Consider the following 27,518-nt stretch of genomic DNA (forward strand, 5'->3'; position numbering starts at 1 on the left):
TCCCCAGAACAGCTAATGAGGTTAAGGCACTTGTAGAAAGAGGATTTCTAGAGCAATTAATCAACTGCTTTTTCTTGCCTAATGTATGAGATCAAACAGAGTGGGTTTCCCCAAAAGAAAGGATAATTGAAAATTTTGACTTAATTTTTAAAAATTATCTTGTCAGAAAATTTATTGAACAAGTGGCCTTTGCTCAGATTTTAATGTAGAGAGAGAGGGGAATAAAATATTTTGTTTGTCATGATGAAACTTAAATGGAGCTTTGGGATCCAACCATGGGAGGAAATGCTGGGTAAAAATGTTTCTAAGACTGAAGAGATTGCTGTTGTTTTTCTGGATACTCAGATGATTGGTAACAATACAGTCTGAGGTTTGACACAAAGAAACTGAGTTTGGGGCTGCAACCAGCTACCAGCTTATTCATTTCCTCTTTCATTTATCAAACATTTATTGAACATTTACTATGTGCCAGCACCAGCGATAGGCACTAGGAAGGCATCTGTGATCAAAATGGACTCAGCCAGCGCACACAAGCAGTGTATATTTTTGTGGAGGAGACAGACAAGTTGTCAGGAGAGGACAACAGCGTTTGACAGAACCAGAGGCAGTGAGTGGCTGTAAGGAGCCCACAGGACCTAGACTTAGAGGTGTGCAGGTGGAAGAGGTTGCGGAAAAGCCATTTGCAGGAAATGACATCTAACCAGAGAGCTGAAGGATGACAATTACTAGCTGGTGGCCTCTCAGAAATCACCATCTCCCCGTCTCCCTGAGCCTCAGTTTCTTATCTCTAAAATTGGAATGAGAATAACAGTCCTGAGTCACCTGCTTTAGTGGGAGGTTGTGAGGCTCCACAAACAGATTTTTGTGATAAGTGCTCAGTTGAACTGTAAAGTGCTCTATCATTGTAAGAAATGACAATTGTTAATAATTGTTATCAGATATTATGTTATCTCCATTCTTAGACTCTATTTTCTTTCCGCATGTACAGATCTGGCTCCTTGGGCACAGCAGAAGCAGAGAATAAAAGGACAGATTTGGGTGCAAAGATTTACACTGCGACAGTTTCTTTTTCCGCTAGAGCCCCCAGGCCCTCAGGGCTACTGGGCACGGGGATGTGGGGGTTGGGGGGGGAAGCAGAAGGTGGAACCAGGTGCATGGGTCAGAGAGGGAGCACCTCACTTGGGGTTCACCTTGTTAGAAAGAACAGTCTGAGTCAAATGGTTATCCACACTGTTCTGGGGACCTCACTAACATTTCTGTGGCCCAGTCTCACCAGAGATAAAATTTCCCCAGCTGGGTTGCGTGCCCCTCAACAACTTTGTGAGATGCCCAGGAGACTCAGCTCAGCTCATCCCGATGCTGGGCAAAAGCAGTTCCAAATGTCAGCAATTCCTGGTTGACTGAGATTTAACTTTAAAGAGCAAGGAGTTCGTTTTGCCGAGGGGTCAGTCTCCTCTTCTTGTTTTATTAATTTTGGTCAAATTTTAGGGGATTTTCCATGCCCCCCTCTGGTGGCCTGGAAACATATTAAATGTTTACTAAATTCAAAGTTCATTTGAGAACTAGAAACCACACCATCTCTACTCTTTGGGCAGGTCTGCTTTCCCTTTCTGTGCCCTAGTTCTCCTATCTGCAAAACGGAGATGGTGGATGGGATTTCTCCCCAAGTCCCTCCACGGTCAACATTCCGCATGTCTGTGATACTTGCCTCTCTTCCTGCTGCCTACACTTTCAAATCTAAGAAGCTCGGGCCACTTCCATGTGTTAGACTTTTAATGAAAATCCAACCACCCTAGAAGGCCAGATCTTGTAGCCTGGGCTGCTATTTAAATCTCTGTGAGACCAGAGCAACTTTGTTTAAAATTATATTTTGTTAATCCATCATGTGGATGTGGAGCTAGCTATTTTTAATACATGCTCTGAACAGCCCAGTTATTCAGGGCTGAGAGTTTGCCACAGAACTTAAGAGCTGAATTTAAAAGCAAACAGCCCCAGAGAAGCAATAAGAACACTGCTTTCACAAGCTAATAAAACTCTGGAGAGGGAAAGTAGAGGGGCAAGTTTTACCTCTAAGTGGGACAGCAGTGTGGCAAGGCAGTGAGTTTCTTTGCTCAGTTTGATGCTGGAGGAATGACCCTCCTTAGTGCTTGTTTAGATGGCAGACTCCATTGACCTTTCCTGGGTCATTTGTCAACACTCTGGAACATGCACTTTTGTTATAGAACTGGGACATTTAATATCTTCTCAAAATTTCTCTATCTCTCCCTCTCTCACTTCACTTTCCCCTCTATTTCCCTTCCTTCTTTTAGGGAAGGGAACATACATGGTATGGGGGGGGGGTGCGGAGTGAGGCATGAAAATAGAAGCATTTAATGAAATTCAAGCGGAAATACCTATATTTATAACAACTCTTCAGTGATTGTTGGGAAACCATAGAAAGCTTACACTGAGACATGAAACTGTAGCAAAAATTACCTAAATGCTGATTTCCCAGACTTTGAGAGATATTAATTTGTCATTCATTCATTTATTTATTCATTCAAACATACTAATTAAGGTCATAAGATGGGCCAGGAACTGTATTAAATGCCGTGTTTACACTTTAAACTGTATTAAATGCAGTGTTTACAGTGTTTACAAAGCTTGCCCCTGAGGAGCTCATGAGTTTACTGGGGCCCAGAGATTAAAAATCCTCCCAAAAGCCCAATTCAGGAAATTATGAATCCTGATCCTCTTTCTTATTTTGCCAATTCGACAAGAGATATTTATACCATGTTATCAGAGTTCTATAAGATCATATAAAAGGTATTCATTTTCTCTTCAGGACATCCTCTAAACATATAGGCTCATTAAAGGTCAGTGATTCATAGAATTCTGATCTGGCTCATGTAAAATAGAACAGACAGTGCTGAAGAACAGAGAGACCATTTATTGACTCACTCATTCAAAACACCCAAGGCCCAGGGCTAAGACTCAATCAGAGCAATTTCTGCTAGCAACCTGTTTTCTCTCTGTGAATAGAAGTATCACAAGAAAAGAAACAAGAAAAGAGTAATGCCTTGTTTATGCTTTTGGAAATTAATGAAGAACAATTTTTTTTTCTTGACTTTTTTTGTCAGGATTATTTCAAACTGTTAGCATGTAGGTTGGAGGTTATTACTTGCATGGGTGCACTAGGATCTTTCCTATCTGTGGAATGACTGTACCTCAGTCAGCTGACTCACAGATGCCTACCATTGATCATGAGAGAAACACTGACAGATGGGAGCGGATCGATTTGTGCTGGAGTTCCAATCACTCACACAGTTTATACCACTGCCCAGGTAATGGTAATAACCCTCTCAGATGAGAAGTCAGTCAGGGCAGCGTAGCAGACCTGCCAAAGCCAGCATTTATTTGGGCATGCATCCTTTTTAATATTGAGTGGGTGAGCTTGTTTCAAGGAGAAGGAAACCAAAGGAAATTAACTGGTTCTGTCAAAGTTCTTCATTCATTACTCGAGTCAATAAACTTTGAGGACCTTCCCACAGGGCTAAATGCCATTGGAAACATGAAGATGGATATGATGTAGTCCTTATCCTAAAGAATCTCATAGTTTGAAACGTGCATTAACAGTGATAAAGCAAGGTCAAAATTCATCAGTGTCACCTGAAAGTTCTGAAAGGGTGCAGTGGAGGTCCTAAGGAGGGGACTTTGCCATCGGGTTGGGGAGGGGTCGGGGAAGGCTTTGGGGTGGGGGGCGGCAGGTATGGAATTGGCTTTGGTGTGAGGTTGAGAAGAGAGTAAGGAGGGGAGAGAAATTCCAAGGTAATGTCAGTGGCCAGATCTGTGTTTTGTAAACATCGCTCCTGGCAACAACATGAAGAACAGGTTGGAGAAGGGAAAGAATTAAGTTTATAACAACAGTAGTAGCAGCTAGCATTTAATTAATTACTTATTGTGTCAGAAATTGACCCACTTTATTTCACATAATCATTAAACAATTTCTGAGATAGGAATTACCATCTCCATTTTATGGGGAAAGGCATAGCAGAACCTGGACTAACAAAACAGTTTGTATTCTTGGCAGTGAGAACTCGTGAGAAAATGAAAAAGCTCCTATCTGAATCGGGGACTGTGGAATAGAGAAGAGATGCATTTTAGAGAATTAGGAAGATAACTGGTTTCTGAGAACCAACAGGCCTTCTAAATGTTTGCCTCAGAAACATCATAAACACTAAAAACATCTGTAAGATCTTATTCTAAAAGGACCATGACTCAGATGGAAGCTACCGGGTCAAGTAAGTATAACCCCATTGCAAGAAATCCTTTATCTTATCCCTGTCCATCCACCCAGATTCTGGCACTCTGCCTGGCAGATGGTGGGTGCTCAAATGGTATTTGTTGAATGAGAGAATTCTCACCTGGACATTCAACATTCATTGTGAACCTGGGGCAATTCATTCTGTTCCCCCATACTCCTCAACCACACTTCAGTTTTTCTAAAGAGCAGGCTGTGCCTCATTAACTCATTATATGTTAAGTTGAACAAGGTGTTATCCAGGAAAATTCATTACCTAGGGCAAAGATAGGGATATTGTAGTGCTTAATGGGAGTATCTATATGGCACGTGGTGGGCACTATTTTTGACATGCTTAATTCTATCATGTTTGGCAATCTACGCAGAAAAGGTCAGAAGATTGGTTTCATATTTCTTAAGGCAGGTTCCTTCACCATCTGAGGCACTGGGAGTTTTTGAGATGGAAATGCTCCCCGTAGAGATGCCCTCGATCAGAACACCGCCCTTAAAATCAGACAGAGGAAGACTCTCTTCTCCTTGAATGAGCTTGGCAAGCCCTGCCCCCAAAGGGGGTGGAGGTTGAGAAAGAATACGTCCACAACTCGCACGTCTGCCCGAGTACAGATTGGCAAGTGGCATAGGCGCGCAGACCTCTGTCATTTATTTATTTTTCTTTCCACTGGGTGCGCTGTCCCTTTAAATGGGGACGCTGGTGCTGGCTCCGTAACCGCGGAGCCGGCAGCTTGTTGATTTCAGAGCTGGTGAATTTCACATTGTTTCCACTTCACTTTCCTCGCTCGGAGGGAGGCTCTGGTAGGCTCTACGACCGCTGTCGCCGCGGCCAGCTCGGGCCAGGGGAGGACAGGGACCTGCAGCATCCAGGCCGGTGTGGGGCCGCAGGGAAGGGTGTCGGGGCCACACACGCACCGTCGCTGCAGTCAGCTGCTGCCGAAGCCGGGACGCCCGGAGCGCACCGAGCCGGGACCGCCCGCCTAGACGCCCGCCCGCCAGCCCGCCCACGGGCCGGGGCCGCAGCCAGGGAGCCGGCGAGGGGAGGAGGCCCGGGGGGGCGGGGTGGGGGGCGGGGGTGGGTGCTGCCGCCGCCGCGGAGCTGCTACTCGGCGCGTTTTGCATGAAGATGGCGGCTCCCACCGCCAGCAAGGCAGCCTCCCTGGGCTGTAACAACAAGCCAACGTTCCCGGAGCTGGATTTCAGGTCAGGAGCTCGGGTGGAGGAATTGAACAAACTCATCCAAGAATTCACGAAGCACGACCAGCGGGAATATGACGACCAGAGAGCGCTGGAGATTCACACCGCCAAGGATTTCATCTTTTCCATGCTGGGTAAGAAGGAAAAAGGGGGAGGCGTGTGTGTGTGTGTGTGTGTGTGTGTGTGATGGGAAGCGGGGTAGAGAACCCATTCCCCCTTCTCGTGCTCTCTTTCCTTCTTGGTTTCCTTCCCGGAGCCGGGTGCCTGTGGTAGAACCCATCCCTGTTCCGCCTCCCCTTCTTTCTCCGCCGCAAGCCGAGCTCCCTTCTTTAGTATACTTTGCGCCGGGTCCTTTTACTCCCGTTCGCTGGCTCTTTTGTTAATTTCTCACCGGCCGGGGGGCTTGTAAGCAGCTGAAGTGTTCGTGGTGAAACATCTCACTGTTGGAGGGAAGCCCCTGGAAGCGGCGCGGTTCAGGTGAGACCCGAGGAGCCTTTCGATGCAGGGGTTTGGCTTCGGAGGTTCGGACCTGCGCCTTCCGATGAGCGCCGAGTCTCGGGTCCCGTCCGGAGCTTGGGGCGCGGAGACAGTTCGGGGCTCTGGCTCCGCGCCCGAGCGACAAGTTGCTTCTCTAGTCTTGCGGCGCGGCGCTGTCATGCCAAGACCCCGGTGACCAAACTTGTTGGGTGTTCCCTAGTAACCCGCTCAAGTAGGCTGGGCGCCCGGAGTTCGTGCAACTTTGATTTGCAAACCGACTTCCCTTTGAAGCGCTCGGAAGCATTTCCTGTGCTTTTCCAGGGCTCTTGCTGAGCTCGGAATTTCTGATTCCCAGCTCGAAAATGACCAGCCTGAGAGCTCGGACCCCAAGAAGCGCCGGGCTCCTCCTCTTTGTGTATTGTCCATGCGCCGGCCCGGCGAGGCGCCCTGAGTTTCGAATCCCGGAGACGCCGGGGGGGATAGAATAACGCCGCCACTCCCACCCCAGAGCCCGGCATCTACTGGTCCTTCAACAGATTGTCGGATGGTGTGTAAAGGGAAATAATTAAGCAGACCCGGAGCCCACCCCCTCCGCAAGTGTCTGTCCTTCGAATGATTGCTACTGGGGTGTAGAAGGAGTGTCCGCTGCTGGGAGCCTCCCTCCCACGTAGCTTGCGGCTCCACTAGTGCAACCCTGGGGGCATGCAGTACGTGGCCTGACCGTTAACGTTGCGCAGAACTGGGATTCGAGTGTAGAGCTGTCCTAACACGCGCCTCTGTGCCCTCTACAAATCCATCCTCAGCCAGTTTTCCAGGTCGTGGAAAAATTTTTTTGAAAAAGGGCTTTGACCCCAGAGGAAGACAGAATTTTTTGCTTTCCTGCTACAGTTTACTTGGATTACAGCCGGCTGTTGGTCGTTGCTGGTTCTGTTATTAGGCTACCTTCTTTCCTCTGGGTTTATCTTCTTCCCCGAAGCCCAAGTCCAAGTCGCGGGTTTTACAGATTGAACGTTTGGGGGCCGGTAATAGTAATGCTTTGGGCAGTTGGAAAAAGTATGTGAAAACTTGGGGCTGGATTTTACCTTTTGCTCCACACTGCCCAAGTTGTCCTAAATTCTGTATGGGGTTGAAAAGCTCTCTTTTGAGCTACTCTGCCATTCAACCGTCTGTATGAATTAAATGTTTTGTTGTTGTTGTTTAAACAACTCCCTAACCTGGTGGGAGTGAGCTTGAAGATCTGAAAACCGGTACAGTGATTGGCAGAAGGGTGGGGATACGCAGAGAAGGCTCAGGGCAGTGATTTCAGTTGCTTAATCATGGCCTTCCTCTTTGACATAAATAATGGAAGTCTGCCATTGTGTTGTTACAGCCCCCTGTGTCAGTTCTGGTGTCTTCTGCTCTAGGTGGTTTTCTAGAGAAAGGTTCTGGGTCACCATCACACAGGATAATCATGCAACAGAAAATGGGAGGGGAGGGGAGGAGGAGTAAATTTAAATACCCAGCTCATTAGGAACTTCTATGCTAACCCCATGGCTGAGACACTGATTGAGCCAAACCTTCACCCACATATGAAGGGTGAATTATTCCAGGGTGCTTAATGTATACCTGCATTTGATGTCACCAGAGGTATTGTGTTGACAGGTAAGCTAAATTACCTTCTATCCCTTTTTATCTGGTTGACCTTGTGAGAGAAGGCTTTCTTGTCCCCCTGGGAATTTGATATTTCCACCTGCAGGAGAGAAAATTCAGGAGAGTGTCATTTAAGCCTTTTGCCCCTCTGGACACTAGAAGGCAGATGGCAAAATGGGCTTTGCCTGTGTGTGGTGCTGCATTCATTAGTGAGTTCCCTGCCTTCCTTTAATGAGGTGCTGGCTGCTCTAGACAAGTGAAGGTTTGGCGACAGCCAGGGTCCCCGTGTGGATTTACTTTTTCTAAAGCGGATTTTCGCTTGGCTTAAAAAACAAAATCTCTTTTTGTGCACTTTGTTTCACTTGCCACAGCCTTGAGTCTTTCATGAATATGCAAATGAGGTGTCTTAATGACCCTCAGCTTGTTAAGGTGTCACTGGGGTGGCACCAGGCCCTTATTTCTGGGAGGTTTTTGGGGGGCAGGGAGGCACAACTCATCTTGGCTTTGTTCTGCCTCTGTCTGAGCTGTGTGTACCTGAGGATTGTCTACAGCTTAAAAACATTATCCCCTCGCATGGAGTGAAATGATAGAGGCATTTGGTGGAAGCCCCTTTAATGGAGCTGTGGATAACGCTACCTCTGTTTTCAGGCGCCTGGGTGGTGGGGAGCAGCTACTTTCTCTATATAAAATTGTTAGTCTGGACTGAAGGCCCGTTCTCAGGCCCTTTTTTGTAGGGTCTACTTTGGAGGCAACTTTGTGCAGAAGAGTATAAAGTGGTGGTAGACAGTTGTCTTCACCAGTGACCTGTCAGCCCCAAGAAAGTCCATTGTTCTATCAAAGCAGAGTTCTGGATAGGCTGTGGGTTGGTCTGAGGCTGTTGGTGGTCACTGCGGTCTCTGTGATCTGTCCTGACATTCTGTGTTTGTACAGATATTCTGATTCCTTTGAGGCGGATGTTGGCTGGAAACATCTAGACTCACTCTTTATTTCTCTATACCTTGGTCTGTTAGGAGACTGATTGCTGTTATTATCTAGTTAATATTTGAGAGCCCAGATTGTGTGAGAGGCTGGCAGTGCATAATAAACACCATTTATCAAAATTCAGGGAAATAGCCAGAGTTCATTAATGTTTTAATAATATTTGGTATTTGCATAATGTCTCTGCCAGCTCTTTTGTTATCTTCATTCCCTTGCGAGGTTGGAGGGAGCCTGGTTGTGTCCCCATTGGACAGATGCACAACAGGGGCTAGGCAGAAACTAGAAGCCAGGGAGGAGACAAGCAGTCACTTACCCTATAGTCCAAATGGTAGATACCATGGCAGAGTTATTAGGACAGCTCTAACTTATGATTGCCTTCTTAGTGCCAAGAACTTTGCATGGTCTTAGAAGTAGGTATTACTTTCCCATTAAACAGATGAGGATATTGAAATTTCCTGGGGGTAAGGCCCTCCCAGGGTCTCAGGGCTAATAAATCGTACAGATGTTGCTCAAACTCACAATACCCTGCCTCTCAGGCATGTTCCTCCTCTCCTGCTTGAGAAACTATTAAGAATAAATGCATTACATCCAGAGGACGGGTTTTGTTTAAAAAAAAAAAAAAAAATGCTACCTCTTCTTTCAGGATTTTGTCTTTGATTTCAGCGATCACTGTTAGAGTGATCCAGGCAGCATCTGAGCTGATTTCTGGAACAACCCGAGTTCAAGTATTTTATTCCATAATAAAAGCACTTGTTTGAATTTCTGGTTGAGAAAATGGTCATTCTAATAAAATGTGGAAATCTGTGGTTCTAGTCCTAGTCTGCTGCTTTGCTAGTTGTGTGGTCCTAGTTTTTTCATCTATTAAACATGGGTAGCTTTGTAAACTGAAAAGGAATGTATACATGATTTTATTATTTATTTAAAGAAATGAGCATTATTAGAAAATCTAGTGAATTTAGGCTGAGATTACTTCTGTAGGTTGGCTTCAGAAAGAACTAGGGAGTACCACTAGAGGCAGCCTAAGAGAATATGGGCTCTGGCCATGGAAGTCATGGCTAACTCTACTTTGCACTGCCGTTTGTTAACCTCCTACCATGCTCTGGCCATTGTGCTAACCACTTTGCATAAATCCATCAATGTTTGTCATTTTCTTCCAAAAATTTGTGCACATAAGTATTCTTATGCCTCTGCATTCAACAAATACTTACCGAATGTTATACTGGGGGCTGAACAAGATGCAGGATCCCGAGGATAGCATAGTGAGCAGAAACTTGAAGAAATTCATATAGGCCCTTGGAGACCCTTCCCTCTTCTCCTTTGCCTACAACTTCCCTGAAAGCAGTTTACTGGCTTCTGCATCCATTTCGGTCCATAAATACATCTTAGCCATCTCAAAATCCTAGAGTGAGGTGCTTCTCAGAGTTGCTAGACCTACCATATTTTTAGGCACTTTCTGTGTCTTTTGAGTAGACCATTTTGAGGCCCAGCCTTGCTCATGTTTGAATGCCATTTTTCTCTTAATGAATTTATCCAGCAATATTTACTGAGGGAGTTTATTCTGTCGTTGCCTCGTGGGCCTCCAAGTCTTGGTAAGCCCCTTAGAGTTCTAGTCACTAATGTGCTGTATCTGAATAACGGGCAAGAACATCTTTGAAGTGTACTCCAGCACTGAAAGTATTATGCATCTAGGGCAGGGAGAGGCCTCTGGATATTTATTTTTGCTGCTCGTTCAGTTGGTCTCAATACTTCCTTGGTGGTTCTGGGCATTGTTGACCTTTGCCCTTGACAGAAGAGTTCTAGAACTGTTGACTCTGGGTCTTCCCACGATGCCTTGTTCTGTTGCCCATCGGATAATGCATTGCTCATGATTAGACTGGGCCCCCTTTTGCTTACATAGAAACATTAGATTCTCTCTTGCCAAGCTGAGAACTTGTCATTGAATATTAGCTCTTTAGACTCTCCTGCAGCTCTTTTTTTGTTTTTAAACAATTTGGAATCTCTGATCCCCTTTCAGACCTATTGAATCTGAATTCTGGGAGCTCCTCAAACTGTCTGATCAGCACTCTGATATCCTGTCCTGTGTTAGGCCTGATGCCACGCATTTCCCATCCAACAGAACTGCTCCTTTACGCAACGGATATGATTCCAGTTGACATGGAGCCTAGGACCAGGCTGCTGAGCCTAATGAGCAGACATGCCTCCTAGTTCTTGGAAACAGAGTCCTTCCACCTGGGACAGAGGCAGGGAGGCATGGCGACTGCACCAGTGGTTGTTGTAGGTCTTTACAACATTGTATCATTTAATTGTCACCATAACCCTTGGAAAAAGAATTACAGGGCAAAATTCAGGAACTTCCCAAGTGTACCAGCAGGGAGGTTGCAGAGTTAGGACTTAACCGGGGTCAGGCTGATGAAACCGTTGCTTTTGACAAAGACACTACACTGCTGTCAGGAGTGGAAGGAGACCTGGATTCTGGCCCCCACTGTTTGTGTTATTTGCTGTGTGACTTTGGGCAGGTCACTTAGATTCTTAGCCTCAATTTCTGAATATGTAAGGTGGGACAAATAATTATAGCCATCTCATGTGTTCGGGTGCATTAAGTTCTAAATCTGAAAATCTCTGTGCGGGACAAACGAAGGACATGTCTGAGTTCTAGTACCAGCTCTGTTTTGTACTGTGTGGGATGTGCGTTGCCCAGAATAAGTCTCCTAGCCTCTTTGGAACTTCTTTTTGCCCATTTTCCAATTATAGAAAATACAAAGAATAAAGCAAAATCATTCCCCCATTCGAATCACTATTAATATTTTGACATGCATTTTTCTCCCTAGACATCTGTGTTTATACACACACGTAAACCCACTCATACTTACGTGCACACAGTTTTACATCATATGGATGCATGATTTCTCTTGGTAAATTTATCGATATGCTGTCATCTCCCACGCTTTAGAAAAAGGAGTTCTAATCTAAAACAAATGTTCTCCTAGCTTCTTTCATTCATCTCTTATTCCAAAAGAAGATACTGTTGCAGAATTTAGAGCTCATAATCTGATTTAATAATCTGATTTAATAGTTGTTGAACCTTGACGCTGTTGATTCGTGAGGGTTTTATCTTCCTTCCAGGGCCATCTCCTAGCTGTATCTTCGCATGCTCTGGACTGTTACAGAATCTACCCACGTCCCATTTCCTTCCTTTGCTCCGACTGTTTTCTCTATGAGAACTTCTTAACCTAGGTCTATGGCAGTAATAACATGGACTGTGTGAACTTGAATGGGAAAAATGACAGCTTTATTTTTATTAATCCCTAACTGAAATATAGTACTTTTCTTCCATTATAAAAGGAGGTACTAAGTCATAGGAGTATTAGCAGTACCTATCTTTTTTCTGTTTCTTGCCACTAGAAATCAGATATTTTCATTTCACATTATAATTCTTGCCGGTATCTCAAAAAGTTGTTTATTGCTGCTGTAAAATGATGGTGTCTCTTAGACTTGCTGCGAGATTTCATGTAATGCAGTAGTAAAGGATCACTTGTATTCTATCACAAATGTACTTTTTAAATGTATGTTTTTGCTTTAATATTGATTTGCTTTAAAGTCCTGTGTACTTTTATCATTTTCATCTAAATGTACTGTTCTTTTTGCAGAAGCCATAGGCCGCACATAGCCTGTCAAGATAAACTCTGTCACAGAGACGGTTAAGCATTTTAGCTGCTAAGCAATGACACCTTACCTCTAGTTCCTTTGCCTTTTTCAGCTCCAACTCCAAGGCCACTCGACTCATGAAGTTTTCCTGTAACTCTCCAAGGAGAAAAAAAATTTACCTTGCTTCTGCGTTCTTCTAACACCTGCCCCCCCGCCCCCTTTATAGCCCTTAGCACATTCTTCCCCTGGCTAGGTTAAAGAATCTAAGCCTTATTTATCTTTCCAGCACTCAGTGGGGTACACAGTTGGTGTTAAGTTCTTTGATTCACTCTGAAAGAGCCTTTCTATCTGAAGCTTCTTATTCTAGCCTCAGTTTCAGGAGTGAGCACTTTCTGACATTGTCTCTAAGAATTTTCCCTTCTGGAAAGCCATGCTAAATGGTCTTCTCTGGAGTCCAGAAAATCTCGATCCAGTCTTTTTATTTGGTAGTTTTTTCTCCATTCCAAGAATAATAACCTTAAGACTTATCATAGGGCTATTTAAGAAATGTGCCAACTGATTACTGTAACTTTTTTTTAAAAGATTTTATTTATTTATTTGACATAGAGAGAGAGATCACAAGTAGGCAGAGAGGCAGGCAGAGAGAGAGGGAGGGAGAAGCAGGCCTCCTGATGAGCCGAGACCCTGATGCAGGGGTTCAATCCCAGGACCCTGAGATCATGACCTGAGTGGAAAGCAGAACCTTAACCCACTGAGCCACCCAGATTGCTGTAGCTTTTTGACCAAGAACAGCAAACAGTGAGTTGTGGGAATGTCCCCTTTCCTGTAGATCCTGACTTTTCTTCCATAGACAGTGAGGGTCCTTGTGGAACTCCTGCATGGAAGTTCCACCTTTGGGGCTTCATGAAATGCAGAGAGGGCGTAAGTCATCTTTCACATGAAGGCTTTTCATAGTCTTATCAGGCAGCTTCCAAGTTTCCAGATGCCTACTCTGAAATTGAATTCCAACAATTCTTTATTATAGACCACTATTCCTTGCCATCAGTAATAATAAGTTAGCTTTGTGCAGTGCTTTATAGATTATAATCATGTTCGCATTTGATGTGGAATGGTATTCTCTGGACAGGCCTTTCGGAAGTAGTGTAGGAACTATTAACCTCCGTTCACAGGTGGGGGCGCTTGAGACTCTGTGATGAGTTGGAGGTCATGGAGTACGTTGTCATGGAACAAGACTCAACCCAGATCTCTAGTGTCTTCGGCTACAGTGCATGGTCTGCAAAGAGCCAGTGGGCTTTTCCACTGTTAGATGTCTTCCATGGGTTGCTGAGCTGAGTCTGGATTCCCAGACAAGGGCAAGGGTAGCAGTTTTCTTTCCCCTCTGGGCTTTTCTGCTCTCCCCTTGGGCCAAGGATAGCTAGTGAGTGATGCTGGCTGAGATTGGGATGGGTAAGTACTTGCCCCATAGGTCTGCATTCTCTAGGTCTGATTGTTAGGCTTTGCCCAGCTGTTCTTAGGGTCTGTGATGGTGTTCACAATGGACCTGGGTGATGATTTGCCGCTGTGTGATCTCTTTAAGGACATTCGTAATTATGCTGTTATGTGAGGCCCTGTCTCTAGGAAAGAGCTACTTGGTTTTTTGTCCACTTAAGTGTCTTTTCATAAGTGCCCTCTGCACAAGATAAAGGGACAGATAACTAGGTACAGTGCTGCTATGAAAAAAGCTAGCATGGGGAGCTGTTGTTCAATTTATTTATTTTTCGTATTTTTCCCTCAATGCAAGAAGACATGATTAGTATTGGTGAGTTGAGTCAGTAATGGGAGGTGGTATAAGTTTTGTTTTCTTTTCTGGTTCTCCCAACTAGCGTTTGTATAGCTACAATGTGTGTAGAATCGTATAAGCATCCGTTCGTGAATTCATTCAACACAGTTGGGAGTGCCTACTGTGTGCTGGTGTGCATTACTGCACTGTGTAAGTGCGCAGAGTGCTGAATGAGAGAAGCAAGGTCACGGCCTCCACGGGACTATGGTTCACTGGGAGATTTCGTAAGATTTCAGTATGCAAATAAGCAGGGACGTGCACTATTGAAGAAGTGCAGAAAGTTATGCTAGAGAGTGTGACTGGGTGGGCTGGAGTGAAGCAGAGACATTTGAAATGGGAAGATGAGAAGGAGCCAACCATTTGAAGCAAAGACTAAGTAAATTAGGAGTATTCTAGGTAGACAGAACATATACAGAGACCCTTAGGTGGGGGTAAATTTGCTGCTTAAATGATAACAAGTCTGACTTGGCCTCTCCAAGGAGGAGTGGTCTGTGTGCAGATTCGGCTTGAGGTGGAGGGAATGGGCTGCCTACTTTGGACTATGGGGAACTCCCGCAGGTCGCAGGTCGAGGTTTTCCAAGTGGAGCCACCCTTGGCCAGGCACTTGCTCACAGTGTCAGGGATTAGGGGGAGGAGGACAATGTAGAAAGGTTGGATTACAGGGCTTCAAAAGGCCCTTTGTGGTCTTGTGATTCTCTGATTTCACCCTTGATAGCCCCAGGTTGGAAACAGTGAGTCCTATCTTAGATGATTTATGGGTCAAATGGCAGTTTTCATGGGATCCTAATAAGGCTTTACTTGTATCTCGTCCTGCATAGTCTACGAAATACTTCCAGATGCCTAATCTCATTTTGATTGCTCACAACAACCCTCTGAAGTAGGTGTTGTTTCTGCCTCTCACAGAGGAAGAAACCCAAGGTCCAAAGAAGTTAAGTAACTCACAGTTACTGCAGGGTTGAGGTGGGATCCAACTCCAGCCCTCTGAGGCTCACCCCGGATTCTCTGTATTATGCTAATTCTAAAAACCTTCTCCCCTGCCCCCACCCCTGCTTCGTCCCAGGATGTTGGAGGCAGTAGGATTTCTGGTCGCGAGAGAGGCTCCCGTGGTCAGGAGGAGAAACCCAGCCAATAGACTGCAAGTGGTCCCGTGCCTGGTCCCGATAGACATGCCTGGTCCCGATATCCAACTTGTAAGCACTTTCTAGGCTGCTTCAAGATCACCCTTTTAGCAGCCGCAGCTGTTCTTAATAGCAGCTGCTTGTGTGGATTGTGTTGTGATTAATAAAGGAAACTCAACAGTTTGTTCTTTCAACTGTGCCCTTGGTGTGTGCAGCCCCGCTCCCAGACAGGCTCTGTTTGGGATTCGGAAAAACGCAGTCCTGCTTGTGCACCATGCAGAAGGACCCCTCGCCCTGCTGTCAGAAGGGGCGGTCCCTCGAGATCAGAGCTGGTGAGCCAAAAGCCCACCAGGGACCGGGTGGTAAGGACAGCGGGTGCGGTGAGCAGCTCGATGAATGCCACCTGGTCCTTGGTGTCCGAATCAGAGATGCCGTGGAGTGGGCAGTGCACTGGGGGACGCCAGCCATCACTCTCCCGTCTTGTCTAAAGAGGGGGCGTTGTGCCTGGCAGCCCACCTCGCTGCTGTGTTTTATGGTGTACCAACCTCCTGCTTGTTAAAGCAAATGGCCTGCCCCACTCCCAGAGCGTCTTCTTCAGGAGGTCTGGGGTCCAGCCTGAGAATTTGCATTCCTACTGAGTTTCCAGGGGCTGCCCCGCTGCTGCTGCTGGTCCAGAGCCCACACTCTTGAAGAACCACTGCTGAGGAGGCAGGCTGATCTGACTTTGGAAGTTTTAAGAGACCCAGTAGATCTGGATTTTACACGAATTCATTACATGAATGTTTGATTTTTGAATATTACTAAAATATTAAAGGAACATCATGTGGTTTAAAACTGGAGGTCACGTAGTATACTGTGGCTCCCAGTGTATCATCTCTGATCTGAATACTTTCAGAGAAATCCTTGTGCTGTCTGCTCTAGCAACAGAGGCCCAGGAAGGGGCAGTAAGTAGTTCATCAATAGTATGCGGTTAGTTTGGGGGCAGAATCACCACTAGAACGCAGGTGTTCTGTCCACTAGCCAAATGTGTGTGTGTGTTTGTGTGTTAGTCCTAGCACACTGTCTATGCTAATATACCAAATAAATTTTCCCTTTGCATGGAAAACTGTCTGCATAACTTTGGAAATAATCATACTGAAATTAATTTTTTTTCACCGTGCTCCAGGCATAGTTCTAAATACTTCATACTTTATATGTTGACTAAGTTAGTCCTAACCACACTCCTGTGAAAAAAGGTCATCTTCCTATTCTTATTTTCTGATGAGCATTCCAAAGCACAGAGAGGTTAGACAGTTACCCAGTGTCCCAGAGTTACTGGTAGAATGGGGATTTGAACCCCAGAGATCTAGTTTCAGGCAGAAAGCAGCAAATAATTACAAACTTTCTTTTGTATCTCATTAAACAAACAAACAAAAAACCCCTTCCTCCTGCAAAATGGAAATCACTGATGGAATATTAGTTTTAATTAATGCTGCTAGAAAACTTGGAAATTACCTGGCCCGAGTTCCTCCCTCCTCCATTTTTCAGAAGTGGAAACGAGGCCCAGAAAGGAGAGGGGACTTAAATATCACGAATGCTGATTTTACCTTTGGGCAGAGTGGAGGTTAGGTAAGTGTCCAGCAAGTAATTGCTTCCTGAGAAAGGTGCTTGCCCCTGAGTGCAGTCACTCGGTAGCCTCTGCTCCCCCGGAAGGAAGGGTCCATCTGGGTTTGAAGGGATGGCGAGTCACTGAAGAGGGGCTGTGCTTCAAAGTAGGGAACATTCCCTTGCATCATTTGCAGTTCTCTTAATTGCTATAAGAGGAAGGACGTTAAGTAAAGAACCTCATGGTCTGTTGTGTTTGCCTTTGTCTTTTGACAGTTCCTTGTCTCTTCCTGTCTGGTTTCTTTCCTGTGGAGTGTGTCCTTTTCTCACACCTGTGCTATTTCCACAGCTTTGAGCATCATGATGAAGTTGTCCTCTCTGAACAGTCTGTATGTGTAGTAAGGGAGGGGCAGGCTTGGTGGACCCAGTACTCGGGCCAGCCTGTGGTTGGGATGAGGGGAAGCTCCAGGGGCTAGGATGCCTTCTTGGGACCTAAAAGAGAACCACCACCACCGTTGCTCCCTGCTGCTGGACTGAGGGCTCAGAGCTTTAGGAGGATTTAGAGAGTTGTAATAGGATTCAAAGAATTATAGAGGAGTTAAGCCAGTGGGGATCTTCCTCAGATCAGTTCACCCACCCCAGCATTTTGCTGGTGGGGAAATTTAACCCCATGGTGGACAATGACTTGCTCAAGGTCAGAGTAGTGGTGGTGGGAAATATGCCCCCACTGTTGGCCAGCGATTGTTCCAAGTGCTTTAAAATCATTAACCCATTGAATCCCCACAGCGATCTTGTGATGAGGGAACTGTTCCCATCCCCAGTTTCCTGATAAGGAAACTTGAGCAGTTAAGTCACTTGCTCAAGCTGGCCATAGGGGCGCCATTCCAACCCAGGAGTCCTGCCTCTTCCACTCCTTGCACCTCTCCAAAAGTCAAGGAGCATTACTTGCCCAGGCTGTTTGTTGATTGCTGGCATGGAAGCGTGGGGAGGCTGGAAACAAGGGAAGACTGGGCAGGGTGGAGAAGATAGTGATCCCGCTACCCTGCAGACTGGTGGCTCATACCATTCTTTGGGTTCCTGGTCCAGAGTCTCGTCATTCCGCCATTTAGCCTTCCTCGGCAACACTCATACTTGTGGTTTGTATTTATGGAAAGTCCTTTGTATCAAATCTCATCTCATCCCCAGTCTCCTCATTTTGAAAGAAGGAAGGTGTGTCCCAGCTAAGTGATTGATGTAAAGCTGTATAAAGGTCAACTGAGCCCTTGATATTCAGTAAATTAGGGCAGTTTTGTGAAGCCTTTTTCCCCTCCCTCTCCTGATTCCATCCCCCTCCCTGGTGGGTTTCGTTCCAGATTTAGAACATTTAATTAGGACATAGTTAATGTAGTCTATCGTGGGGAGAATAGGGAGCAGATCTTTTCTTCGGCGAAAGGCAGATGCCATATGTGCTTTCGACAAAGTTACTTTGAAATAAAAATTGATACGTTGAATTCGGCTTTATGTGAACCAAAGCATCTGCCTCTTTAGTGTTGGGCTGTTCTTAAAAGCGAGTAATTATTTGTTCAGGTAAATAATAGCCCTGTCCAGTTCCCCTGCTCTGTCAGGACAGATGTTTGTACATCGACTTGTCTTCAGCATTGTGCTACAAAGCCAGTCATCAGGATGAAGCAACCTCTTGAGATCCTAGTCCTCATGCTACTGAGCTTTGCAGTTGGAATCATCAGGGCAGCCTCATTCCCGCCCACTGACTCATGGTTTTCCTGCAACGAAGAATTGGTGGGCATGGAAGCATCCTGGTTTGGTGAACCCATCTGCACAATGCAGCAGCTCTTGGGAGAGGATTTTATCATCCTTAATTCCTGGGGAAGAGAGGACGGATGGTAAATGATTTTACTCAGTATTTTTGTCATTCAAGACCGACCGACCTCTGTTCCTGTCTCCTGGATCCCATTCTCGCTGTGGACCGCCTCAGCTCTCTGCCCTAGAGATTATCTCTGCCCCCTTCGACTACAGTTTCTCCTTCTGAGACATCCGTGCGTGTGCTCTCTGTTTTTTCACCAGAGATCTTGGAAGACCTCTACAACAAGTTCTCTGCGAGGCAGTAGAACTACCACGCGGAACAAACCTTCACGTTGTTGGACGAGATGGACGATGAAAAAAAAAACCATACATATTATGACCAAAGTCTGGAAGGAAGAACCCAGACAAAGCAGAACCTGTTGCTGTGATTTTTCGTTCCCTCTCCAGTTTGGCGCGGTTGGCCATGCTCTCCTGAGCTCTCTTCCTGTGGCGTCTGTGGCAACATACTCTTCCTGGTGTTTGCCTTTTTCTCAGTTTTCCAGGTGAAGGACAGACTTGAATTCTTTTGTCCAACCCTTGGTGACTGTTTCTGTCTCTTCTTCCTTCGCTGTTTCTGAGCTGTCTCTCGGTGCTATTTTTTGGTCAGCCTGGAACTCTTCACTGCCTCTTTGACAGTTCCACATGGGTGACCCCAAGGTGCCACAAATTGAGTGTTCAAAGTGAATTTATGCTCCAGAGCACCTCCTCCTCAGTCAGCTACACCACTATTCACCCAAGTGCCCATGACAGGAACTTGGCAGTCATCCTGAGCTCCGTGGCTCGTCCTCCTGTCCCAGAGCGGATGAGGAAAGGAGGCCTGTCAATTCTGCCTCCTTTAAGACCCCACTTCCTTCTCTCCATTCCCCTCATCGCCACCCTAGTGGGGGCCACTACCATCTGTTTCCTGGATTACTGCAGTAATCTGCTCACTGGGTTTTCTGTTTCCAGTCTTGCATCTTTTTAATCCATTGTCCATGCTGAGTCATCTTTTAAATATGCCGAAATCCCTTGGGGGCAGCCTGTCATTCTTCACGTGAAGTTCACACTCCTGTTTCACAAGGCCTTTGGAGACCCCACCGCTCCTATCTCTGGCTTCATCCCCTTCCAGTTCTACCATTTATCTCCTGTATACCCGCTGTGAGGCGGGCCCTGTATGAGGCACCGACACTGTTCCCTCTCAAAGTAAAGTCCCAAACATTCTGAGTGTGACAGGAAGGCCTCAGTGCCCTGTCTCCCATGGCCTCTTTGGCCTCATCTCCTCAGATGTCCTCACTGACTTGGTTGCAGTCACATTGGCCTTTCAGTTCTTGGGAAATACCACATTGCCACCCACGGAGGCCCTTTGCTGGAATGCCCCATCCCTTCCACCACATGCCCACACAGCTCACTGACTTCTATTACCCGGAAGATCTCAGCACCATCAAATCAACTCTTCCTAGGGAGGCCTTTCAGGCCATCCCCGAATAAGCCAAATTCTCTTAAGCAGGCATTCTGCCTTCACAGGTGTCTTAGATGCACTGGTCAGCTATGAATTTATAATTATTCGTGACAGATGTCTGACTTTTCCCACTGCCATAAAAGCTTGATGCTCGTCCCTGGGGTATCTGGTTTTCTTCCTCTTTTTTTGTTTGCCTGGAATGCGATTGTTCAAGACATATTTGGGAGGTGCTCAGTAAGTATTGGCGGCCTTGTTGGCTCTTTTGCTTTCATTCCTGCAGTTAGGGGGCATACAGTGCATGAGGAGTTCGTGATGGCCCCATAGGTAGTGAGTTTTGAGAATATACCTTGGTGTGATTGGGGGCTTGTCTTCCTTCCTCCCCTTGTCTCCCACCTCTCTGCAGCATGTAGGCATGGAATTAAAAAAATGTGGACTTTAGAAATTACTTAGTCCAGTCATTTCCAACCTTTTCTAAACATAAGGGTCTTTTTTCTTTCTAGTGAAAAACATTACAAAGCTTTAAATGGTAGTGGTTATAGTTTTCCTGTCAGTTTGTTGGAGAAAAATGAGTAGTTATGGAAAGCTACAATGGATCTAGTTAATCATGCAAATTACCTTGAATTTTTTTGTAATCGTATCAACATGTGTTTGAAAAACAGTAGCGTCTAGGCGTTAGAGCCGATACTTGGTGGGCATATGGATTTGTAGCACCCATAGCTCCATGCTTCTGTGATCTCTCAGGAACTAGCATCCAGTCTGGCTCCTTATTTTACATTTGCATCAGATTTAGAACTGGTTACCTGCGAGCTCAGTTTTTCTCTGCATGTTTTTTTTTTTTTTTTTTTAAGATTTTATTTATTTATTTGAAACAGAGATAGAGAGCACAAGTAAGCAGAGCAGCAGGCAGAGGGAGAGAGAGAAGCAGGCTCCCTGCTGAGCAGGGAGCCCGATTCGGGGCTCGATCCCAGGACCCTGGAATCATGACCTGAGCCAAAGGCAGACGCTTAACCAACTGAGCCACCCAGGTGCACCTCTGCATGTGTATTTAATTGAACTTAGTGTTTCTACAAATTTAGAGCAAACATTTAAAAAGTTGGGAGATTTTTCACAAAATCAGATTTCCAGCTTGAAAACTTTGAGGGCCTGGGCCCTATTTCCTATATGGCCTTTGTCGCCAGGTACTGAGCATTAAGTGTCTCCTTAGAAGTGCCACGCTTTCTTTTGTTTGTCATGGTGCTTGCTTCTCTCTACTGCTGTATAGCAAGTGACCGGTAGGATGGGGCCTAGAAACCTTGGACCTCAGCCCGAGGTGAAGAATGCCTCCTGACCATCTCTGTAGAGACTTGTGATCAGGAAGAACCCTGGGCCTGGAGTCAGCAAACCTGGGTCCTTGTCCTGCTGCTGTTACTGACTAGCTTGCTGATCTTGAATAAGATAGGCAATCTCTCCAAGCCTCGGTTTGGTCGTCTGCAACCAACTTAATACCACCTGGACCCCGCAGAGTTGTGTGGTCTGTTGGTACAATGGGACATGTTTGCTGTTAACTCCCCCATCTTCTCTTTCCTTGTGTCTGTCTCTCATGGAGGGATCTATCCTTTATTGCTGTACCTTGATATTCATTTTAGGAATACTAGAAGGGAGATGTGGGTTCTCCCCTTCTTTCTCTCTCCAGCCACTTTTTATCCCTGTCCTGTCTGGAGCAGCTCCACTACTTTCATCCCATGTCCTCTGCTCCTGCGGGGAAGAGAGGGGGTCCCATAGCCATAAGCAAGCTGCATCAGTGACACACAAGACACCTCTGAGTTGAACTCCAAATAGCAAAGAATTAAATCATTGCATTATTGCCTGTTGAGATACTCTGTAACCAGCCAACTGAGGCATTGCTAACACCTGTAAGACCCTAACAGGATACCAGGCTGGCATGGAGGATTTAGTTTTCAGTGACATTGTCCTTGTAGGCAAGATCTGTCGTTCTGTGGTAAATTGTACGGTTTGAAAGGAAAATACTGCTGCTTTTGTCCTTCTGGATCTTCAAGGGATGGTAGGCCTCAATGCCACAGAAGAGGAAAGAAATAGGAGTGTCAGCCTCTGTGATTACATGAAACAGGGTGACATGGGGGAAAGAAAAAATGTTGTCTTGGGAGTCGGGCAAACCTGAGTCTGTTACAGGATAGCTGTGTGACCTTGGGCAGACTATTCTTTCTGAGCCTGTTTCTTTCTTAATCAAACAGGGGTAAAAGAACGTGTTTCATCTTTTAATTTTATGCAGGCCTGCGTTGGAGATATTGCAGGTTCAGTTCTAGACTATTGTAATAAGGGGAGTATTACAGTAAAGCAAGTTAAGTGAATTTTTTGGTTTCCCGCTGCATATAAAATTGTGTTGACACAATACTATAGTCGAAGTGTGCAGTTAAGCATTATGTCTAAAAAGACAGTGCACATGCCTTAGTTAGAAAATACCTCATTGCTTGGGGCGTCTGGGTGGCTCAGTGGGTTAGGGCTTCTGCCTTCGGCTCGGGTCATGATCCCAGGGACCTGGGATCGAGCCCCGCGTCGGGCTTCCTGCTCAGTGGAGAGCCTGCTTCCCCCGCCCCCCTGCCTGCCTCTCTGCCTACTTGTATTCTCTCTCTGTCAAATAAATAAATAAAATCTTTAAAAAAAGAAAAAGAAAATACCTTATTGCTAAAAAATTACCCATCATCCGAGCTTTCAGCGAGTGGAAGTTAACTGATCACACGTCATGGTAACTAAGATAGTGATGAGGTAAAAGTTTGAAATACAGCAAGAATTACCAAAATGGGACACAGACACAAAGTGAGCAGATGCTGTTGGAAGCATGGCGTCCATGGACTTGCCTGTTGCGGGGTTGTCACAAACCTTCAACTTGTTATAAAAAAAACAAAAACAAACCACAGTATGTGCGAAGTGGAGTAAAGGAAAGCACAATAGAATGTGTGCCTGTACATGAAACTGTCCTTCTCATCCATTTTTTCCACTGAAAATCCTTTTTTTGCCCCTCCTTTAAATAGGATTAGCGGGTCAGCCTGTAAACAGAGAAGTAACATAAATTTGTCTGAATAGAGATCTAGTGTGATTCTTTGTGCAAACATTTGGGTTCTGCATTCTCTTGCCTAGGTAGAATGGAACTCCTAATGATTTTTTAAAGGTTTGTAAATAAACCAGGGTAGATTTTCCAGGAAACCAAAAGAAATTTTTTCTTCCTTTAATAATTTCCCAGACATTTCTTTTTTATTTTAAATATTCTTTTTTTCCCAGCTTACTTTATTTGTTTATTTATTTATTTGACAGAGAGAGAGAGAGAGAGAGAGAGATCACAAGTAGGCAGAGTGGCAGGCGAAGGCAGAGGGGGAAGCAGGCTCCCCACCATGAAGGAAGCCCCATGCAGGGCTAGATCCCAGGATCCTGGGATCATGACCTGAGCCAAAGGCAGATGCTTAACTGGCTGAGCCACCCAGACACCCATTTCCCAGACATTTCAGAAAAGGGTAGGATTGGCCAAATAGGATGCTCATTCCAGCCACTCTGTAAAGCCAGTGTACGGGGCCTTCGGGAAGGGAACTGAGGGCCCCCTCCCCTACCAATGCCACAGTGATGGGCTGCCTGGATTAAAGTAATTGAAATAAAGTAGAGATTTTAAATTCGAGATCCATAATGATTTTCACCCAGAAGAGAGGGAGAGGGACATATGTAGGGGAGATGTAACATGGAGATGAGTGGGATACATGCTCAGAGATGCAGGAGAATGTAGCACACAGACTCAGAAGTCTGCATAGGAGTTTACAATTACACTAATACATCTGAGAATTTAGGGTGGTGCTAGAGGCTGGGTACCTGCTAGTGAAATGAAGGAGGTGGGCCCTGCACCCGAAGTTAGGGTATTAAGAAGAGACTTCTGCTCCTCCAGGCTTCTTGAGAAGTGGGGGCCATGCAGAGAGGTCCTAGCAGATCCCACACTCACCTACCCATCACCCAGCCTCTGGGACTTGGTGACTGGTTCGTTTTGTGAAGAGTGTTGGTGAACTTGGAGTTGATGATGAGTTGGATACCAGAAAGGATCCTGAAGAGACTGAAAAGAACTTCCAGATGTTCTCTGAGATGTCAAAGAAGAGATTTCTTACCAGTATTCTTTCTTATTAATCTTACCTTTTTGTCTTATAATTGGGTGAAAAAAAGCTGGAAGGAAGTCTTTCCCTTGAGGAAGAGCTATCCTGTGAAGTCGTCCTACCCCTCATCAAAATGCTCCCTCCTGGGCAGGGGAGGGCGGGATGGGGTGTTGGGTGGGCAGAGAAGATGGCTTCTTAAGGAATGGAGGGGCAGAGCTTCATCTCTGATTTCAGGAATAGAAGTTTTCAGGGATGGAAGCAGGAACTCTAGTAACTTCCTCAGAAAAGAAATGAGACTGAGCGTTATGGGTCATGGGCAACAAGTTTGCAAGGTTCTGGTGGCTTTTAAATGTTCTTGGGTGTGTTGCTTCCTTTACCTGTTTGTCTCTCAGCTGTTATGAGTGGTAGAGATCTCTGAGGTAAGAGATGCACTTGTCATCAGCGGGAGCCAGGTGGAGGGCTGGGCCTAAAGCTGGGGAGACCAGGCTCTACTCAAAAACCAGCTGGGATGGAAGAGCCGAGCGGGGGCCTGAGGATGGGACAGCCTAGCCTGCTTCACAAGACTAGAAATTGCTAAGGATGCTTCCCAGGTGTTTCAGGAGTTGGAGGGTTGTCCTGTGATACCACAGGCATTTGAGACTTTGCTTACCTGCTTACTGTGTTGTCTTTGGTAAGTCGCTGCCCATCTCCAGCGTTCACTTTCTCATCAATAAATGAGGAAATTGGGTTGCCCGAATCTATGATTTTAGGATTCCAGAAGTGGAACCATCTTTCTCATTGAGACCAAAAACTTGCATCAGATAGCTATACTTTTGAGATTCCTGGGCTTAACATGGAGGTTTGTCGGGGTAGTTGGTTTGGGGGTACTTATTTCTGCAGGGGAGGTATGGAGAGTGGTTTCTGTTCTCATTGGAGGAAGTCATGGCGCCAAGTCCCAGGACTCAACAGGGAAGCCCGGATCCCCCACTGTGGCCCTCTGAAGAGTGACTCCCTGACTCTAGAGCAGTGTGGCCCCTGGTAGGGGTTGGTGACCTGGGCCCTGATGCTATTAGTGTTACAAAAGCCCGAGGCTGTGGGCTCGGTGCACTGAGTGGGGCGTGGAAGGCACAGAGAAGACAGTTGACACTGACGGTGACATCTGGGTATCTTTGTGCAAATTAAGTAGGACACCAAATACAGACTTCATCTTTATCGTCTTTAAATACTTTCTGCTCATTTGCCAAGGTTCCAAGTAACACCATTTCAGAGATTCAGAGGTGTCTAACACAGATCCCCCCTCTGTACATAATTCTGTGCGCATTGTGTGACTCCGTTAGAAACATTAGGGTAATTATAGAGCTACTTTCTGCTTTTCATTTGCTATGATACTAGCCCTCAGTCTGCCTGTACTGGCCATATTGATGAGTAATGACAGAAAATTAAAAAGAATTCAGCGGGCTCCTAATTTAAGATTTTTTCCAAGCCTTTCTCCCTCGCACTTACGGGCTACTCACTACAGGTGGGAGGATGATCCATGGGGTGGTGCGCTTTGGGCTAGGAGTTCACAGACCCAGTTTCTGAGTGGGGGGGGGACACAAACTCGCAGTGGACGCGAGGGCCACAGAGGCTTTTGGGTGTGAGAGCATGTTGAAAGCTGATGACGGGTGGACAAATGCCAAGCGGTGGAGGGCGCTCTTTAGCACAGTTCCTCCAGCAACAAGGGGGCTGCCACTTTGTCCTGGGCTTCTGGGCCGTCTTCCATGTGTGTTTTGTGAATTGAAATTTTATACTTAATATTCGGGCTAATAGTTGTTATATTGGCTGGATACATCCTCACATGCACAGTACCTGTAACCCCAAAACTCTCTGAGGTAAGTGGGTTTTTTTGTTTGTTTGTTTGTTTTAACAGCCCACTGCGGAGTTCAGGGGCAGATGGGTTACATCACAGGCCTAAAATCAGATTCAACTGCTCGAAAATACTTTGCCAAACTTTTGGACAGTGTTCACAGCCTTTGGAGCGTTTCTTTTCTCATTTGTCACATTGTCCCATTTGACCTTGGAAGGGCTTCCATCGCCTCTGTAACAATAATAACAACTGAGGTTTATTGCGTTATTATGTGCCTCAGCCAGCACATCTTACAGCTGAGGAAAGTGAGGCCCAGGGACGTGAAGAGCTTTCGGAGGTCACACAGCTAGCGTGGCCGGCCCTGCTGAGCCATTTCTGTACTTCTGGGAATAAAAGCATGCCTACAAGCCTTGACTGGATCACCGGTGCCAGGCCCCGTGTTGAATAATGCCCATTCAGAATCTGATCTGGTGGTCCGCTCCCCACGGAGGAGACCCTGGGCTATGTTCTGCCCACGGCAAACTCCTCTCATCCTTCCTCACCTCGCCACCCGTTTGCAACATCTCCCTTTTATTTGGCTCTTCCTGACCTGGAAATGTCACCTCTTCACGAGGCATCTCTTCCTCTCCTCATCCACATGGTACATGTCATCCATCTGCAGTCTGAATTTGGTTTGTAGACCTCTCACACGTGGCCCTGATTGTCTTCAATACAAATACAAGATTGAGTTAGATCTGAAAATTCAGGTGACTGGAAAAAAAAAACTAGGGTCGCCTGGGTGGCTCAGTGGGTTAAAGCCTCTGCCTTCGGCTCAGGTCGTGATCTCAGGGTCCTGGGATTGAGCCCTGCATTGGGCTCTCTGCTCAGCAGGGAGCCTGCTCCCCCCCACCCACCCGCCTGCCTTTCTGCCTGCTTGTGATCTCTCTCTGTCAAATAAATAAATAAAATCTTTAAAAAACATCTAGGTTTAGGATTTCTTATGAAAAACTGTGGCAGTATGGGATTTGCTTATCCACCTGCCAACATCAGACAACTCCCTCTAGACTGGAAAGGGACTCCACTTTTTCCTCCCTATCTCCTTTCTCCACCCTCCATGTAACTATCAGACTGTGGTACCTAGGAGTGTATACTTTACGTAAGATAGGAAAGCAAATAAAGTTGGGCATAGAGAAGAAATTTAGGAAGTGTATGCTGAATCGAATTAAAGTTGGTAGCTTAAGAAATAGTCTTAGTTTGGTAAGAGAATATTTGCTCTTTGCGAGCTGACTTGCTTTCATGATACTTTTTGGGCAGATGGGCATATTAGGCTTAATCTATTATTTAAGGGAGGAAAGCCTCTATCCCTCTGCTTGAAGGTTTATGACTCATCAAAAGCTAAAAGATGTACTTAGACCTACTTTTGATAAAATTACTTTTATTGGACTAGTCAGCATTTGGGAATATGAGGAAACTATTTTCTTTAAAACAAATCGCAGACTTGATGAGTTAAATGAGATAATGTATGGGAAAGTGGTTTGTATGTTATTGAGTATTCAGCCAGTAAGTTATTGGAGA

General features: G+C 45.7%; 1 protein-coding gene across 1 annotated transcript in view; it reads left to right on the forward strand.

Moving 5' to 3' along the window:
• The first annotated feature begins 5,357 nt into the window (after positions 1–5,357).
• Positions 5,358–27,518, forward strand: part of LOC111155127 (Mab-21 domain containing 2) — a 129,506-nt gene continuing 107,345 nt past the window's right edge. The window contains exon 1 of the mRNA XM_022515198.1: positions 5,358–5,622. Coding sequence (XP_022370906.1) covers positions 5,412–5,622 — 211 coding nt within the window. The 5' untranslated portion in view covers positions 5,358–5,411. The remainder of the gene's footprint in view (positions 5,623–27,518) is intronic.

Source organism: Enhydra lutris, unplaced genomic scaffold (assembly GCF_002288905.1).
Source record: "Enhydra lutris kenyoni isolate GAN:26980312 unplaced genomic scaffold, ASM228890v2 scaffoldscaffold39, whole genome shotgun sequence".
NCBI classification, from domain to species: Eukaryota; Metazoa; Chordata; class Mammalia; order Carnivora; family Mustelidae; genus Enhydra; species Enhydra lutris.